At 52.5% G+C, this 18,742-nt stretch overlaps 1 protein-coding gene across 1 annotated transcript in view; it reads left to right on the top strand.

Annotated features, from left to right (window-relative positions):
• CACNG2 (calcium voltage-gated channel auxiliary subunit gamma 2) overlaps nucleotides 1-14,594 on the top strand; it is a 119,498-nt gene extending 104,904 nt beyond the window's left edge. Inside the window, exons 3-4 of the mRNA XM_082849450.1 lie at nucleotides 11,864-12,004; nucleotides 13,491-14,594. Coding sequence (XP_082705576.1) covers nucleotides 11,864-12,004; nucleotides 13,491-14,026 — 677 coding nt within the window. The 3' untranslated portion in view covers nucleotides 14,027-14,594. The remainder of the gene's footprint in view (nucleotides 1-11,863; nucleotides 12,005-13,490) is intronic.
• The last annotated feature ends 4,148 nt before the right edge of the window (nucleotides 14,595-18,742 follow it).

The raw sequence follows: 18,742 nt of genomic DNA, 5'->3' as shown, positions 1-18,742 counted from the left end.
GGTGGGTGGAGCTGCACCCGGGTGGGCGGGGCCTGAGTCAGCTTCCGGTTCTGATCTGTTAAACCTACAGCACACCTGCCACGAAGACTGGACAGACTCATGAACCTAACATAGACGCCTCAGGCAGGGATAGAAGGCAGTGTGGGGTGCTGAGGGAGCCTGGCCCCAACCCAGACTGGAGGCGATCATTCCAGAAGGGTTCCCTAAGGAAGGTGGCACCAATGCAGAGACTTGGATTCTAGAAGCATTCATTCTTTCATTCGTTCACTCAGGAGACATTCACTACCACTCACCATGTACAGGACACTGTTGATGGTATGGGGACCCAAAGGTGAACAAAACAAAGAAAGTCAGAGCCTTTGTGAGGGTTACATTCTGGTGAAGGAAAGAAGCAAAAAGCAAGGAACCTGTTACAATCATCCAGACAAGAGACGACAGCAGGTTGAACCAAGGTGGTGGCAGTGAAGGAGGTGGGAAGGGGTCAGAGCCTGAAAGTATTCCCAAGGGTATGCATATAGGATTTTCTGAAAGGCGGTATGTGGATTTCCAGGGACAGGAAGGAATCAAGGATGCCTCCAAGGTGTGTGTCCGTGGAGGGGGCAGGTTGGGGTGGGGAAGGATGGAAGCTCAGGACCGGCCACATTAAGTTACAGAGGCCCACGGGGAGGCGTCCTGGCCCGAGACAGGAGTCTAAGAGCTGTCAGCATGGGGATGATATTTCGAGCCATGAGACTTGATGAAGGCCCCAAGGGAGTGGTGCAGACAGAGAAGAGGTGCAGGAACTGAGCCTCAGACTCCAAGGCTTAGAGGCAGAGGAGGAGGCCCCGGGGAAGAAGATGAGGTGGGGTGGCCAGCGAGGGGGCCTGGTTAACCCCTGCCCTCCATGATCCACCAGCTGGATGCGGGATCTGGAGCAGAGAGGGAGGAGGGAGAATGCTAGGAGGGCGTGGCTGGCCAGGAGCGCAGAGCTTATCTCCTGGGCTGGCAGAGAAAGTGGGGCTCACTTGCTCTCAAGCCAGCAGGCCAAGCTTCAGGCAAGTCCAGTGCCTCTTGGAGGATGGGGCAGAAGGAAGGCGCCGAATTAACATCTGATGGGACAAATGAAAGACTGAATGAACACATGCGTGCTCTTACTCCCCAGTCTCCATGAGTATTTGAGGAGGTCCACAGCTTCTCCTGAGCTGCAGTGTCCAGGGAGGAACAGCTGTAGCCAGTTCCAATCATCACTCTGGGCCACTGGACCTCTGGCCCCAAGAAGATGTGGCCGATACAAGCCTTGCCCACCTATTGCTACCTTACCCACAAAGGAAAGGTGACCAGCCTGTTTTTCCCAGGCAGGGCCAGCGGGGCCTGCGGCTGGGTCTGCGGTGTGGGGTTCCTCCCTAGCCCCCTCCCTCCTTACCAAAGCTCCTTACCTCAAGCTGGTGAAGCGCAGAGGCAGTGGTGACCAGGGTGTGACTTCCTATGACGCTCAGGGTGTGTTGGTGTGTCTGTGTCTTGTGCACAAGGGCATGAGTCTGTACTGTGTTCCGTGTGTTTTGATGCCTGCACGTCCATGCGTGTGAGTGGCTATCAATCTAAATGTAAGCGCCTGTGTGGTTGCATGTGTCTACTTGTGTGCGCATGGGTCTCTTCGTGGTGTGTGTGTGTGTGTGTGTGTGTGTGTGTGTGGTATTTCCCAGCTGTCCCAATGTGATCTGGAGTGGGGAAGAAGATTCAGAAGAATTCAGTTTCCTTCCACAATCATGTCTTAAGCACCTACTGTGTGCAAGACCTCAAAATCCACTGTAGTGTGGCCCCTAACTGCAGGGTGGGGTCAAGCTCTCCCAGCAACGGCTACTGTCCCTGACACACTCTGCCCAGGGGGAGGGGAGGGGTTGGCCCCCATAGGTCGCACGTTCATGTACACACACACACACACACACACACACACACACACACACACCAGAGCTGCAGTATCAGGGCCTTGCCATGCCAACTACTCTTTTTCCAGAGCCAGAAGTGGACAGAAGGGGGAAGGGAGGGAGGGCTCTGGACAGGGCCTATTCCTCCCCCTCAGGAGACATCTCACCTGATTACGCTTGAACTGGGAGCTGACATCTTCCCAGAGTCACTGACCCCCTGAGATCAAGAACAGGCAGGAGGAGAGTTCCCTGGGGGCAGCCGTGGGTCAGGAACGGACACCTGTAAGGGAGACAGAGGGGCCATTTGTAAGGGAGGTGGAAAGCGGTCAAGGCAGGTAGGACCTTGCGGATTATTTGGGGGTAAATTTACAGAACTTTACCACCAGTAGGAGACAGGAGAATGTGACGGCGGGCTTTAGCACACACTGCCTGGGTTCAAATCCAGCTCAGCCACTTCTCAATTAACTCCCCCGGTACTCAGACTCCTCCCGATGGGATGTTCATCCGTATGTTCGCAGGGTTGTAATGAGGCTTGAGTGAGTCAGTATAAGACAGCTCTTCCCTCCAGCCCAGAGCACAGTAAGCATTCAGGAGGCGTTAGCCATTATTGTCGGTATGTTACACAGTGAAAAGTAGGAAGGATAAAGATTAAGGAGAGAGGGAGTGCCAGAGTTTTCAGTACAGTGGTCAGAGAGGTCCACTGGGGAGGTAACGTTTGAACAGAGACCTGAAGGCAGTGAGGGAGCGTGTCTGGTCCTGCAGATGCCCTGAGAAGAGGGTTCCAGGCAGAGAGAACAGCCAGTACAAAGTGTCTGAGGCTGGCATGCAGCGAGGCAGAGGGTGTGAGCAGTGGGTGGGAAGCCAGGCCAGGACTTGTGGGTGTCGGCTTTACTCTGAGACTGGAGCACGAAAAGGTTCTGAGCAGAGAGGCGAGGACTGACATCCATGCTAACAGCACCGCTCTGCTTCTGCTGTAGAACTGACTATGGGGTCCCAGCAGAAACAGAGAGACCAGTAGGAGGTGACGGCCAGAATCCAGGCTCGAAACACAGGTGCTCAGACCAGGGTGGAAGTCGGGGAGGTAGATGAGAAGGGGGCGGGTTGTGAGGCCGGCAGGTGTTACTTCCCCCTGCGTGGGGGGAGGTGAGAGAAAGAGGACACAAGATGACATCTAGGGGGGCTTCCCTGGTGGCGCAGTGGTTGAGAGTCCGCCTACCGATGCAGGGGACACGGGTTCGTGCCCCAGTCTGGGAGGATCCCACGTGCCACGGAGCGGCTGGGGCCGTGAGCCATGGCCGCTGAGCCTGCACGTCCGGAGCCTGTGCTCCGCAACGGGGGAGGCCACAACAGTGAGAGGCCCGTGTACCAAAAAAAAAAAAAAAAGATGACATCTAGGCATCCTGCCTGGGAGACAGTGGGCAGTGCTACCCTTCTCTGAGGCTGGGAATGTCGAGAAGTCTCGGTTGCAGGGAGGTGACCGCTCTGTTTTCCAGCCTGCGTGTTACGACTTCTGTTACAGACTCTTCTTTCCCACTGGGTGGTGAACAGCTTGAGGACACTGCAGGGAGTAGCTGCAAATAGGGAGTCTGCTCCCACCCCGGCCAGCACAGGGCCTGCCCCCAGGCAGGCCCGGGAGATGTTTGCTGAGTGAATGAGTGAGGGACCACCCTCGCTAGAGCCACCTGGAACGTTCACCCTCTCCCCAGAATGAGGACTGAGGCGGATGGAGGGTCTCAAGCTGAGCCAAAGCCACCCTTCCCAGCCTCAGAGAACCCCCCTCCTCCCTGTTCCCCCTTCTCCACTCCCCTCTGCCAGTACCACCAGGCACACAGCGGGTTCCTAGGTGGGAGGTGAGAGGGATACCAGGAGTCAAGGTCTGAGCTTGGGACTTGGAGTGAAAGGTCCTGAATCCAAGGTGAGCTCTGCTCTGTGGTCTTGGATCAGTTACTCAACTGCTCTGAGCCTCGATGAATACCAGTCCCCCAGGGGGCTCTGAGGACACACTGAGACAAGGGTTAGGGAGGTGCTTTGTTAGGGCTCCCCAGCTGCCCCAGGGGAGCACTGAGGGAAGTCCACCACCCCCTCCTTCCCACTAGAGTTTAGAAGTTCAGGGAGACATCCTTGCAGCTCCGGAAATACTGGAGATAGACACGCCCCGAGGGCCACCCAGCCCCATCCTCCCATTTTACAGATGAGGAAAAAACCAAGATCCAGAGAGGGAAAGTGACTTACCCCAGCCCAGCACACTTTCTGGGATGCCATCTGCCTCCGTGATGGTTTTCCAGGCTGCGTGCTCCTGTCCTCTGCCCCGGACCTGAAGCCCCTTCCAGCAAAACTGTCGTGAGGGACATTCCTTCCAGAGATCACCACAGTGGGTGTGACCACATCCTGCAGTCAGGGAACATCTAAGCTATAAATCGTACTGACTCACATCCATGCAACCAGAGCAAACGCTTCTCGAACGGCGCCTCCCCTTCGCACCCTCCGCCCGCAGAGACAGTTTCTCTTCTGTCCTGGTCCATTTATTTAAGTGCTGGATGCAGCTACCACCACGCTGACTCCGCAACCTGCACTTTAGTAAACCTCAGTGGAGGTAACCCCAGGCCCATGAGAAGCAGCAATAATACGCTCTGCTGTGTGAGAACTAACTTCTCCTGTTGCTAGTGGGTACCAGGCACTGTTCTAATAGCCTCAAATGCATTGACTCAACACCCCTCATTGCTGCCCTGGGAGCCGGGTGTGCTGGCCGTTGCCCTGCAGCAGAGGAGAGCACTGAGGCTCAGGGGGGTGGCGGGCAATGCAGCAAGTGAGATGCGCTCAGGCCGTGTCTCCTGAGCTCATGCAGCGGATCACCCACCCCAGAGACCACAGGAAGTGGGAAAGCATCCGGCACCTGCACAGGTGGTGCTCCCAGAGGAAGCTTGCTGGACTCCAAAATCCCTTTCCTATGTCAATAGATATCACAAACGTTCATGGGACACTTGACTGTGTGTGTGCCTGGCCTGACACTTGATACGTCACCTTCATTCATCTCACAACACCCCTAGGAGGTGGGTATTGTTGGTGTCCCCATTATACAGATGAGAAAGGAGAGGCACAGAGGCCACACAGCCAGTGGGGGGACCAGCATGGGACCGTAAGCGGTCCACATCAGGAGCCCACGCTCCTAACCACCACTCTGGACGGCTCTGCCTCCCTCCCTCTCCCCCTCCCCCTGCCTTTCCCCTCCTCTCCTCCTCTCTCTCCCATCACTCTCACACTCACACTTTCTCACACTCACTCTTGCATGCATTTACGGCAGTCTATCCCTTTTCACAGCATTCAGGAGGAGAGGGCGAGAGATGCCCCAGAGCCCAGAAGCTCCTCCCAACCCCAGCACATCTGCGATTCTATCCCATTAGAATGGATCAAATTCCAAATGGAATAACAGGCATAAAGTTAACTGTGCCCAGAAAATAAGGAGCCTGCCTTCTGTATACCTGATCATGGCAACTATTTTGATCAAAGGCATGACCAGCACCTGGCCAGCCTGGCTGAGTGGTTCCTAAGCAGAGGTCTGGGGGGCACAGGACCACGAGGGATGAATGCAACCTTAGGCGTCATCTGGTCCAACCTCATCTGAGCCAGACCTGAGATCCAAAGAAGGGAAAGCCCACACTCAGGCCCCAGGACGGGCCAGGCAAAGAGTGGGCCCCAGGAAGAGGGCTGCCCACCTCTCTCCACCCCCGCCAGACTGAGTGAGGAAGCGGGGCCCCCGCGTGCAGCTGTCTGCCTGTCCTCCAGCTGTGCCCACCACAGCAGGACACCATAGGGGCCAGGCCCACAGGGCACTGGATCACGAGATGATTTGTCTACAGAATTTGGCTGTACTGTGTGAGCAGTGGGTGGGATGACTTGTGTCACCACTAAACACTGGGGCTCCCCAAGCCTCACGGTGAACCCTTGTACCCTTCCCAGCTCAAGCTCACGTCTGTGTCTGTGACGCCCCTGATTATGGCTTCAGCCCAGAGTGCACCTCCACTTCCCAATCTTACGCATTCGACTGTCCCTCCACACTCCACGTGTGCGTCCCCCAAACACCTCAGACTCCGCATGCCCCAAACCACACCTTGATTTCCCTGCCCTCACCCCTTAGGCTTGATCGTCTCCCAGTTGCATAAGTGGCTGTATCCAGCCAGCCAGCAGACCTGAGACCCAGAAGTTATCCTCAACGCCACCCTCTTCTCCACCCATATCCACTCATCACTCCTAAACGTCCCTCAAACCCAGCCACCTCTGCCCACACCCTTTGTACCCACCTGGTCCAAGTACCACCATCGCCTGGTCAGCAGCAATAACCTCCTCCTGGTGCCCTGTGGCTACCCTGGACCACTTCTTAATTCATTTGCTTTGTTTTTTTTAATTTTTATTGGAGTAGAGTTGATTTACAATGTTGCGTTAGTGTCAGATGTACAGCAAAGTGAATCTGTTATATATATACATATATCCACTCTTTTTCAGATCCTTTTCCCAGATAGGCCATTACAGAGTATCGAGTAGAGTTCCCTGTTCTATACAGTAGGTCCTTATTAGTTATCTATTCTAATACTGAGTGAAGTAAGTCAGAGAAAGACAAACTTCATATGATATCGCTTATATGTGGAATCTAAAAAAAGGGTACAGATGAACTTATCTACAAAACAGAAATAGAGTTACAGATGTAGAGAACAAACTTATGGTTTCCAGGGGGTAAGGAAGGTGGATAAATTGAGAGATTGGGATTGACATATTCATTTGCTTATTAAAATGCGCATCAGATCATGACAGCCCTGTCGGCTTTAAGGCCTTTATAAATGTATGTATGTATTTATTTATTTATTCATGTATAGCTGCACTGGGTCTTCGTTGCTGTGTGTGGGATTTTCTCTAGTTGCAGCGAGCGGGGGCTACTCTTCGTTGCAGTGCGTGGGCTTCTCACTGCGGTGGCTTCTCTTGTTGCGGAGCACGGGCTCTAGGCATGCGGGCTTCAGTAGTTGTGGCACGTGGGCTCAGTAGTTGTGGCTCGCGGGCTCTAGAGTGCAGGGTCAGTAGTTGTGGGGCACAGGCTTAGTTGCTTCCCGGACCAGGGCTCAAACCCGTGTCTCCTGCATTGGCAGGCGGATCCTTTAAAGACAACCCGTGAGTTCCTGTGTGGCCCGGCCCCAGCCTGCCTCATCTTCCTTAGAGCTCCCCAAGGCCCCGCACTAACTCTTTGTGATCAGTCCTTTCAAGTCCCCAGACGAGCCATGTTTCCCCCAGCCCTTGCTCATGCCACATCCTCCCTAGAACACCCTGCCTCTATTCTGCCCAGTTAGCTTCTCTTATCCATCCATCTCAGCACCAACATCACCCTCTCGGGGAAACCCTCCCTGTTGCCCATGTGAGTTCAGAGGATGCTCTGAGAGCCGGGGGTGCAGTGGTTAGGCACACAGAGCCTAGAGTCAGAATCCCTGGGTTCACAAACCCAGCTCCTCCATTTCCTTGCTGGGTGACCTTGAGCGAAGGCTTAACCTCTCTGGGCCTCAGCTTTAGCCTGTGTGTGATGGGGGTAATTACAGCACTTACTGCGTGGAGTTGTAAATGAACGCAATGGGTTCCTATATGTACACAGTCCCGCCACACTCTGATGCCTCAGGCAACATCGGCCATCGACATTAGCCTGTCACTGGCCTGCACAGTGCCAAATGGGTCCCTTTCTTCCTCAGCACTTCATCCTGGTTGGTAATTACGTGTTCATCTGTGCTGTATCTCCTTCATGAGAATGTAAGGCCTATAAAGGCATATGGGCCAGGCCTGGTTTTGCACCCCTATGCCTCCTGTGCCCAGCCTGGAACAAGGCATGGTGACGGCCACTCAGTCAAGAGCAAAGCTTCTCCCCACTCTGAACCGCACAGCTTTTCCCCAGGACAGTGTATTATGCTTTCGGCCTGGGGTGGCCAAATTGCAACGGTTGGGCCAACTCTGGCCTACCAACTGCTTCTATAAATAAAGCTTTATTGGAACACATCCACACTCATTTGTTCACATATTGCCCATGGCTGTTCTCAGGCTACAAGGGCAGAGTTGAGGAATTGCAACAGAGACCATACGGCCGGCAAAGCCAGAAACATTGACGATGTGTCCCTTTACGGAAAAAGTTTACCAGTGCCTGCTTTGGGTATTTGTAACCTCCTTTGAGCCAAGGCCCATGGCTCATGGGGCTGGTAGGAGGTTTAAGCGGGTTCATCCATGGGAGGCACTTAGCACAGGGCCTGGCACATAGGAAGCCCCAGAAATGTCAGTAGGTGTTACGTGGTTCCATACACTTGCTCATAGGGGATCGATAAATATTTGTGCATTGAATAAATGAGATATTTTCTGCCCCTCACGATAGATTTTTAGCAGTAAGACCACCCCAGCCTTAGCGGGAAGTCAGGACAATTCATGGCGAAGTTGTGTCTGGCATGAAGGGGAAAGGACATTAGAAATAACAAAACTTGCTACCGTTTACTGCCCGCCTAGCATCAGAAACAATACAGAAATTATCCAATTTAATCCTTACAATAGTGCATCTCAAACTTTCAGACACATACAAGTCTTGTTACCAGGATCTTGTTAAAATGCAGATTCTTCTTTTTTCAATTTTATTGAAGTATAGTTGATTTCCAACGTTGTGTTAATTTCTTGACCAAGGTCACACAGTCAGTAAGTGACAAAGCCAGGATCTCAAGTTAGGTGTGACTTAACTCCAGAATCCCCATTCTGTCTGTGACATTGCCCAGCCAGAAAGACCTCTTTCGAGAGATTGTTTCAGTGGAGGGGTCCCTGCCTGCTCCAAACCAGCTTCCTGCCAGCCTGAATCTGGGTCCTGCGGACTTCGGCCTTCCTAGGCTTGGCGCTGTTTACCGGCTTCCCCTGTCACCTTTTTTCTGGGCAAAGAGGCCTCTTCCAAGGGAGGCTAGTGTCTGGGTTGGCTCTGTTGGAGTGAAGAGGCTTCTGTTTGTGTTGCCTGCTTGTCGCCATATCATAAGCTGCTTTGCTACCTTGTGAAGTGGTCCTGTTTTCTCCACATTGCTCTCTGCTGGCTGAAATACAACAGACCTCTCCCTCCAGCCTCCCCGCTCTTTATCACACACACACACACACACACACACACACACACGCACACACACACACACACACACACACACACACACACACACACACACACACAGAGTTTCTCACCTCCCTCCACAGCTGGCGCTCCCTTTCTCTGCCAGCAGGAAGGCTCAGTTGGGACATCCAGGCTCCCACAGCAGACCAGACTGAACTGGAAACGTCAGGCCCAGGGCTGCTGTGAGGCGTGAGCTCTGAGGACGCAGTCCCAGTCTGCCAAATGCAGCATACTGTGGGCAGGAAGAACCTGCTTTCTTGGAGGGAGAAGGTCAGAGAACTTCATCTGCCTCGCTCATCTGAGCGGCCACCACTGCCCCTTGGAAGTCACACCAGTCTCTCTTTCTTTCTTTATGCTGTCGTCCCCCTTTCCGGTTCAGTCAGAAATCGTATCCACGTGGAGAGGGCAAAAGCATTAGAAATGGGCTAACGGTCCACACCCATTCTACACATGGGGAACAGAGAGGGCAAGGTACTTATCTCAGCCACACAACAAGTGAGTGGCAGAGCTGAGACCAGAACCCCAATTTCTGGACCCTGCATGCTTCCCAGGCTCTTTGAAAGCCCCAGAGGGAGAGTCCAGGGTAGTCCAAGAGTTGGGCTGATCTGGGCTTGAATCCTGACTTACTAGCTGGGTGGCTTTGAGCAAGTTACTTCACCTCTCTGAAACTCGGTTTTCTCATCTGTAAATTGTGGCAAAAAATACACCCTGCAGGGGTGTTACAAGGATTAAATTATAACGTGCACATCAGACCCAACATGGTGTGGGTGCTTCACCAATACTATCTCTTGTGCTCTGGGTCTTCAATACATTCTTACCGTCTCCGCGTGCTTATGACATCCAGGTAGCTATGAGTGTGCACGTCTGGGCATGCGTGTCTGTGCGGGGGTGCGTGGGCTGGGGGATCAGGTTGGGGATACAGCTTGTCATCTCAGAAATGACTTGCAGGAAGAGAACATCCACTCGGGTCTGGGAAGGAGGCAGCACCGTCCTTGCCTGCAGTGGGAGAGGGGTACTAGATTGCCGAGTAACACAGCTGTCCTCCACCCTCTCGCCACTGCTTCTATATGGGCAGCTCAGGTCCCCCCTGCCGGATACAGAACTCCACCCTTCTGCAAGGCCCCCCAAAGCAATCCACTCATCCAGGAGCATCACTTGCAGGGTAGCCTTACTGAAGAAGATCCAGAGGGGAGAGAAGGGTTTTACATCACACGTCACAGCAAACTGCCTGAAACTCTTAGAAAAATTCTTCAAGTGCTATATAGAAAAATTCTCTTCTTCACATATCCTTCGTGGCCACACTGCCACCAAAAGGAACAGGGGTGGGGCACTGGGGGGGGGCACTTCCCCTCCAAAACATAGACCCTCAGCCAACCTCTGGGCCGAGCCAAAGGGCCCTCTGTCTAAAAGGACTCAACTTCCTAGGTTACCATTCAAGCCACCCAAACATGTCAAGAAAGCATCCCTTTCCTTACACTAGCCTCCAGACACCTCTGTCTCCTGCCTGTCCATAGCTCCTAGGACAGGGAGTCAGGAGCCCTGAGATCACTCTCTGCCTATTTGAATCTGGATAGAAAAAAATATTTTACTTTCCAGACACACTTTGTAGAGGACTCCAGCCCTCTGGGTCACCTTTCAAACACTGTCCCCCCACTATACACCCCCTGCCGCCTTCCCTTTGCCCTCAGCCGTCTGTGCCCCTCTGCACTCTCATCCTCCCACACGCAGGAGTAAAATATTCATTAAAATATTTTCTTCTCCTGCCTGTTAGCCCTTCCTCCTTAACTTATCCTGAAGGGTTTTTTAATTTGCCTTTTCTTTTCTTTTTTCTTTGCAATGTGTCAGTTTCTTCCTCTTCCTGGACCACCTCTCCATGTTTATTCACAAGGCGAGCTTGTATCAGAGGCTTACTGTGTCTTTGGCTTTGAACTAGGTGGTGGGGACAGAACGAATGAAGAGAGAGAACTGAAAAAGCAGCTACATCCTGGCTCTCATGGGAACCCACGACCTATGGTGGACACATATATATATAAGCAAATATTTACTATAATAACCATCATTTATCAAATGTTTACTATGTGCCTTCAGAGACTTATCTAAGTACCTTATCAAAATTAACTCATTTAATCCTCACAGCAATCTTAGGAGGCAGGCACTATCACCATCCCTATTTTACAGGTGAGGAAATTAAGGCACAAAGGTGAGATGACTTACCCAAACTTATCCAGCTAATAAACACTAAAGCCAGCATCCAACCACTAAAACACACTGCCTTTCCATGTGCCCCAAGTGCCCCAACGTGCAGAGGAGAGAGCTAATAACTTTGCCTAAGGAAGTCAGGAAATGCTTTGTGGGGGGGGGGGGTACTTTTGAGCTGGGTTTTGATGGATGAATAGAAGTTTGCTGAGTGAAAAAGAGCAGGAAAGACATTCTAGGAAGAAAGCTCAGTATGTCAAAAGTAAGAAACGTGCATTAATGAGTCATGGGAAGTTTGCCATGGCTGGATGAGAGGGAATGTGGGGATGGGCAGAGACCAAGTCCCACGGGGCCCTGTGGGGCTCATGAAGTGCTGGGGTTTGATCCTTGAGGAAGTGGAGCATCCCTGAAGGACTGTGAGCTAGACAGCGTATTGCTCCCTCTCCCTCCCTCTCTAGGACTGCGAAACAACCTCCACTCTGATCCTGTGTCCATAACCCACCCCCCAGCCGGCTCCTGTGGACTGCTCTCTCTCCTCCCTCCTGTGTCCTCCCCCCCAACCCCTGTGTCATAGCCTTGCCATTCTCTCTCCCCCACCCTCCGTGTTCTCCAGGGGCTGTGAGGGCCTCGAGCATCTTCCCCATCCTGAGTGTGATTCTGCTCTTCATGGGTGGACTCTGCATCGCAGCCAGCGAGTTCTACAAGACTCGACACAACATCATCCTGAGTGCCGGCATCTTCTTTGTGTCTGCAGGTAACAGCTGCTGAGCCAGGTGGGCCAGAGTCCAGGCCCACCGGTGGGGAGAAGGTTGAGGTTGGGTGCCCAGTGGCTGGGAGGACCTGGCAGAGAGAGGAGGGGAGAGCAGAGAGGAATTTCCGGGCCTTGCAACAGGCTGAGTCGCAAGGAAGACAGGTTGTGCTGGGGCTCCCGCCCCAATGCAATGCCCGAGCCCTGCCACTGAGTCCTCCAGGACCATCCCCAGACTCTGTCCTTTAGCCCAACGATGCATCTTTCTCCCACCTCCTGGAAAAAGGCCCCAATCCCAGGATCCTCTCAGGACACTAGGCCTATCCTCACTTGCCCTCTCCCCTCACTGTCCTACCCAGGTGGGAGCAGGCAGGCACCCAAAACCACATTTCTCAACCCAGTTATGTGACAAGTCACATTGGCTTCAGATGCCAGAAAAAGAACATGGGCTGTAGTATGAGCCATTTAATAAGAACGACTAACGTTTAAGCAGCACCTACCACGTGCAGACTTAACAGCTTTCATGTCTATTAACTCACATGCATCAACTCACATGTATTCACATGTATTAATCCTCCCCGTGACCCGACAGGAGTAAGTCCTATTATTTTTTAATAGATCTTCATTGGAGTATAATTGCTTCACAGTACTGCATTAATTTCTATTGCACAACAAAGCGAATCAGTCATATGCACACATGTCCCCATATCCCCTCCCTCTTGAGCCTCCCTCCCATCCTCCCTCTCCCACCCCTCTAGGTCATCGCAAAGCACCGAGCCGATCTCCCTGTGCTGTGCTGCTGCTTCCCACCAGCCAACTATTTTCCATTTGGTGGTGTATATATGTCGATGCTACTCTCACCTCGCCCCAGCTTCGCCCTCCCAACCCGTGTCCTCAAGTCCATTCTCTATGTCTACCTCTTTATTCCTGCCCTGCAACTAGGTTCGTCAGTACAGATATGGAAACTCAGACCCCGGTTCCTTTGCCAGAGGCTTTGCATCCAGGCAGTCTGGCTCTAGGAGCCAGTCTTAACCCCCTGCTACACCAGCTTCAAATCCCTGTGCAGCCTTGAGCAAGTTACTTAACCTCTCTGCAATCTGTTTTCTCATCTGCAAACCCCTTGAAAAGCACTCAGCAGTGAAGGCAGGTAGTAAATGCTCAATAAACTATATTATTATTATTACTATTATTATTACTACTCAATACATTGTAGGATGCCCCTTGCTTCTTTCCCTTCTTCCCATAGCTCTGTTTCCATTAGCTCTTCCCTTTGCAGCTCTCTCCAAATGGAATAATAGGATAGTAAGGTGATGCTTGCTTGCAACACCCTTCTAGAACGGCCCATCCGTTCTCCATGAAAACGCTGGACCAGGAAAAGACCCTCCAGCAATTCCCCGTCCCCTCATCCTGCCCGGGGCCTGGCATCCTCCTTGGAAACTAACGATCCTTCCCTCTGCTTCCCTCTCCGCCCGCGCCCACCCTCTGCCCGCAGGTCTGAGTAACATCATTGGCATCATAGTGTACATATCTGCCAATGCCGGAGACCCTTCCAAGAGCGACTCCAAAAAGAATAGCTACTCGTACGGCTGGTCCTTCTATTTCGGAGCCCTGTCCTTCATCATCGCCGAGATGGTCGGGGTGCTGGCCGTGCACATGTTTATCGACCGGCACAAACAGCTGCGGGCCACGGCCCGCGCCACGGACTACCTCCAGGCCTCCGCCATCACCCGCATCCCCAGTTACCGCTACCGCTACCAGCGCCGCAGCCGCTCCAGCTCCCGCTCCAGCGAGCCCTCTCACTCCAGGGACGCCTCCCCCGCGGGCATCAAGGGCTTCAACACCCTGCCGTCCACGGAGATCTCCATGTACACCCTCAGCAGGGACCCCCTGAAGGCCGCCACCACGCCCACCGCCACCTACAACTCCGACAGGGATAACAGCTTCCTCCAAGTTCACAACTGTATCCAGAAGGAGAACAAAGACTCTCTCCACTCCAACGCAGCCAACCGCCGGACCACCCCCGTATGAAGCTCCCGCGGGCCTCGCCTGCGCCGCCGCCGCCGCCGCCGCCGCCGCCGTCGCCGTCGCCGTCGCCGCCGCCGCCGCCAGGGTCCCGGACAGAGCCGGGAGGCGGGGCGCGGCCTGCGGGGTGGGCCATGGGGTGGGGGGGTGAGGGGGAGGAAGCGAAACCATCCACGGGGGACAAACCTTCCAAAAGCAAAAACAACAAAAAAAGAGAAAAACATAAGTAAATTTAAAAAAAAAAAAAGAACAACATATAAGAGGAACAAAGAAGCAAAACAATAGAAAATGTGCAAAACTATAAACGAGGGAAGGAAAAACAAACTTTAAAAAAGCAAGAGAGGATAAAAATTAAAAATAGAAAATAAATCTAAAAGAAAATGCATGATTTCCCATGTACCATTATTTTAACGTTTAATAAAAACCAATTTAAATGAAAACATACAAGGGAACCAAGATAATATTAAAGCAAAAAAAAGGAGAAGGAACAGAAAGGAAGGGAAATGTTCTTTGCATTTATCAGGGGTTTATGTTACTTTTTTTTTCATGCGGAAGAGTTACTTTTCTGTTCCCTTTAACCCCAAGCTGGCTCTGCCTCCCTGGGTGAGTGGGGGGGTGGAGACTCAGGGGCCCCGGGGCCAGGTGAGCCTCCCGGTCACTGCCAGGTCCCTGGAGCTTCTGCATGGGTGCCCTAGGAACGCTAGGTGGCTTGCAAGCCGGCTCCACCCAGCATTGATGGGGCAATTGTAAGCCTCCAGGTGACCCAAGAGTCCCTGGTCCCTCCTGTCCGAAAGGTGCCTGGAGGGGGGTGCACCTGGGGCTTCTCCGGCCCCAGGGTTCCCAGTCCTTAATGGTCCTTAACCCACTGTGATGACTTCCTAGGCCTTGAGGGAAGGGAAGGAGAGGAGATGGCTGCTGGTGGCTTGCAGAGATGCCTGGAAAACCCCGGAATCCTCAGGGTGAGCCTCTTGGGGTCACTGCCCCAAGCTCCTGTCTTGGGGGCAGGAGATGCCCACCCCCCGGGGGATATAAAGCATCTCTCCCTCCTCACCCCTCACCTCAGGGCCATGCGATGACCCTGGGGCGATGGTGGACCCCCAGACTCATAAGCCCCCAGCCCCTTGGGAGGGGGGTTCACAGACCCTTTGGGGGTCCTTGGACTCACTGAAGCCCCCTCAGGGCCCAGCGGGTCCAACAATGACACTGCAAAAAGGTTTCTTTTTACAAAAGAAAAAGGAAAAACAAGTGGTGATTTTTTTTAATAAAAAAACCACAGACTATAAATAAATGTAAATATATAATAAGTGGATTTACTTGCAAGAAAATCAGATAGTATTTTTCTTTTAATTCTTTTCCAGCTTTAAACTGTGAAAACAAACAAAAAAAATGGGGTGGGGTGGGGGACTTAAAATTTAGCAGGGAACTTGTAAAGAGAAAACAGAAAACAAATATACAAATCCATTTTAAGAAACAAACAAGCTGCTGTGAGAGATGAGAGCTGGGCTTCAAGCAGGAGGGAGAGGAGAAAGGCCCCAGGGAGCTAGCTGCATGGGGCTGATAGAAAAGATCTCCTCCTTACTCCAGGAAAGTGCTACTAAAGTGAAAGAGAGAGAATCGGTCTACACAAGTGAGATCGCACACCCCACTCTCTCACACACACACACGCACACACACACACACGCATGCACAGTCCTCGAAGCCCAGCGCTGGAATCACTCATGGGGACACACACTCAGTCCATATCCTTCCATCCCCTTCCCCAACCAGAGGCAGGATTCAGAGAAGACTGACTCATGCCCCCCAAAGCCATTGACAACAAAGCTCTATATTGGCCTTTATGCTTACGTGCGCACTCCCACCACACCACGGTCACACATGCACATGTGCGCACGCGCGCGCACACAAACACACACACACCGCTCGCATGCAAGGAAAGGGCACCAGTCTAGAATCCAGCTCTGGATTCTGGAATCCCTGGCTGTGTGGCTTCCCTGGGCCTCAGTTTCCCCCCGTGTAAGCATGTGGATTGACCCAGATGAAACTCCAAAGGCCCATTCTTCTTCTTGGTGTCGATGACTCTTAAGATCTGCCACCTGCCCAGAGGAAGATGCCAAGGGATGACCAAAATGGCTGCCATCCAGCCCCCAGACATTGAGAACATTCCCAAAACATCAGTCAGCCACTCAGACACACACACACACACCCACACACACACACACCACACACACCACACACACACACACTACAAACACACCACACACACCACACACACCACACACACCACACACACCACACACACCACAAACACACACCACACACACACACACACACACCACAAACACACACTACAAACACACCACACACACACCACACACACAACACACACACACACCACACACACCACACACTACAAACACACCACACACACACACCACACACACCACACACACCACACACACCACACACACACACACTGCAAACACACCACACACACACACACCACACACTACAAACACACCACACACAACACACACAACACACACACCACACACACACACTACAAACACACCACACACACCACACACACCACACACACCACACACACACACCACACACACCACACACACACACACCACACACACCACACACACACACCACACACACACACACACCACACACACCACACACACACCACACACACACACACCACACACACCACACACACCACACACACACACCACACACACACCACACACACACACACACCACACACACCACACACACCACACACTACAAACACAACACACACAACACACACAACACACACACACACCACAAACACACACTACAAACACACCACACACACACCACACACACACCACGCACACACACCACACACACACACCACACACACACCACGCACACTACAAACACACACACACACCACACACACCACACACACTACAAACACACAACACACACACACACACCACGCACACCACACACACATACCACACACACCACACACACACACCACACACACTACAAACACACAACACACACAACACACACACCACGCACACCACACACACATACCACACACACCACACACACACACACCACACACACCACACACACACACACCACGCACACCACACACACACACACCACAAACACACCACACACACACACCACACACACATACCACACACACACCACACACACACACACACACACACACACACCACACACACCACACACACACACCACACAAACACACCACACACACACACACACACACACACCACACACTCACACATATACACACCATATGCCTCCTCACTGTGCTCCCAACCCTCTACCCCCGCATCCAGTGTCAAAGCAAAAATACACACATGTGAGCAAACGTCTTCTGCCATTCAGAGAGGGAAAGGTACCAGAAGTCCCCAAAGCCACTCTTGACTTTGTGTCCCCTTCCTTGAATGCCATAACCCGGTCACAGGGAGCAGAGGGGACTTCCTTGGGAGAAGATGAGCCACCAGGCTTCCCCCACTGTCTTTAGAGGTCAGGGAAAAGGAGGGTCCTCCAAGGTTTGCTGGGAGGGGTGAAGGCGGAGGGATGGAGAGCAGAGATTCACAAAGTTTGGTCCCAGCATGAGGACCAACCCCCAAAGTTAAACTTAGACCACGGACTCAAGTTTGGGGGCATCCCATGTTGCTCCCCTTTCTTCCCAGAGCAGCAAGGCCACTTCAGAATGAAAGAAAGCCAATCACTTTCCCAAGCTCAGGTTTCAGCCCAGCCTGCCGGTCACTCTGCCAAAGGTGGGGCCCCTGCCCTCCCCATCAGCACGGCTTGGTTGGTCTCTTTCTTAACACTGGCCTGTCCTGAAGCTTCTTAGGTTGAGGTCTGGGGAGTCGGGGGGAGTGGCTGGAAAAGTTTTGGGGGCTTGCCCACTCTCAGCTGCCCTTTCCATCTCTTGTCTGGGAAAGGAAAGCTCTTTTCTCAGGTCAGTAGCAGCTGGGACCCTAAATCCAGCCTGAGCCACAAGACAGAACATCTGTCTGCCAGCCCAGAAGTGCACGGGGGCCCCGGGAGCCCCAGGACAGAGCCATGGCGGCCAATGCCAGGTGTGGTGGCCACCCAGTATTTCTCAGTCTGGGCAGAAATCACAATCTCTCCCTCCCCACTTCAACCTTGCCCACTGCCCCCATCAGATCCCAAACCTGAAAGGATCAAGGACTAGAGAAAAGGGAGAAAGAAGGAAAACAGCAAACGCACAGGCATGGTCCAAAGAGGAAAATTGGTCCCAGTTCTCTGAGTTCCGGCAGAGTGTCTGGGATGGCAATCAGCGCTGCTTCCCAGGCCATGAGACCCGGGGCCTGGGTACCCTTGAAGAAGGCCAACCAGGTGTGGGGTGAAAGGGCTAGGGGGCCTGGAGGGAAGGAGCTGTGTTCAGGACTGCAAAGGCGCCGTTTTCCAGGGTGGACGATTGCTCATGTCCAGCTCAAACCAGTCCAAGAAACCAACCTCCATTTTATTTTGTTGGTGGGTCCTTTTTTTTTTCAAACTGTTAACAGAAAAAAATTTTAAAAAGCTGAAAACTAAAAAAAGAAAAAAAAAAAGAAAAAAATCCTGGTACATGAAATAAAGATTTTTTTTATAGCTTGGTCCTCACTTTGGTGGATTTCTTTCATTGCTTTCCCAACTTCTGACATCTCATTT

Source organism: Leucopleurus acutus (genome assembly GCF_964270905.1).
Source record: "Leucopleurus acutus genome assembly, chromosome: 11".
In the NCBI taxonomy this organism is placed as follows: domain Eukaryota; kingdom Metazoa; phylum Chordata; class Mammalia; order Artiodactyla; family Delphinidae; genus Leucopleurus; species Leucopleurus acutus.
Note: the sequence above shows the minus strand (reverse complement) of the source record. Positions and strands in the feature narration are given on the sequence as shown.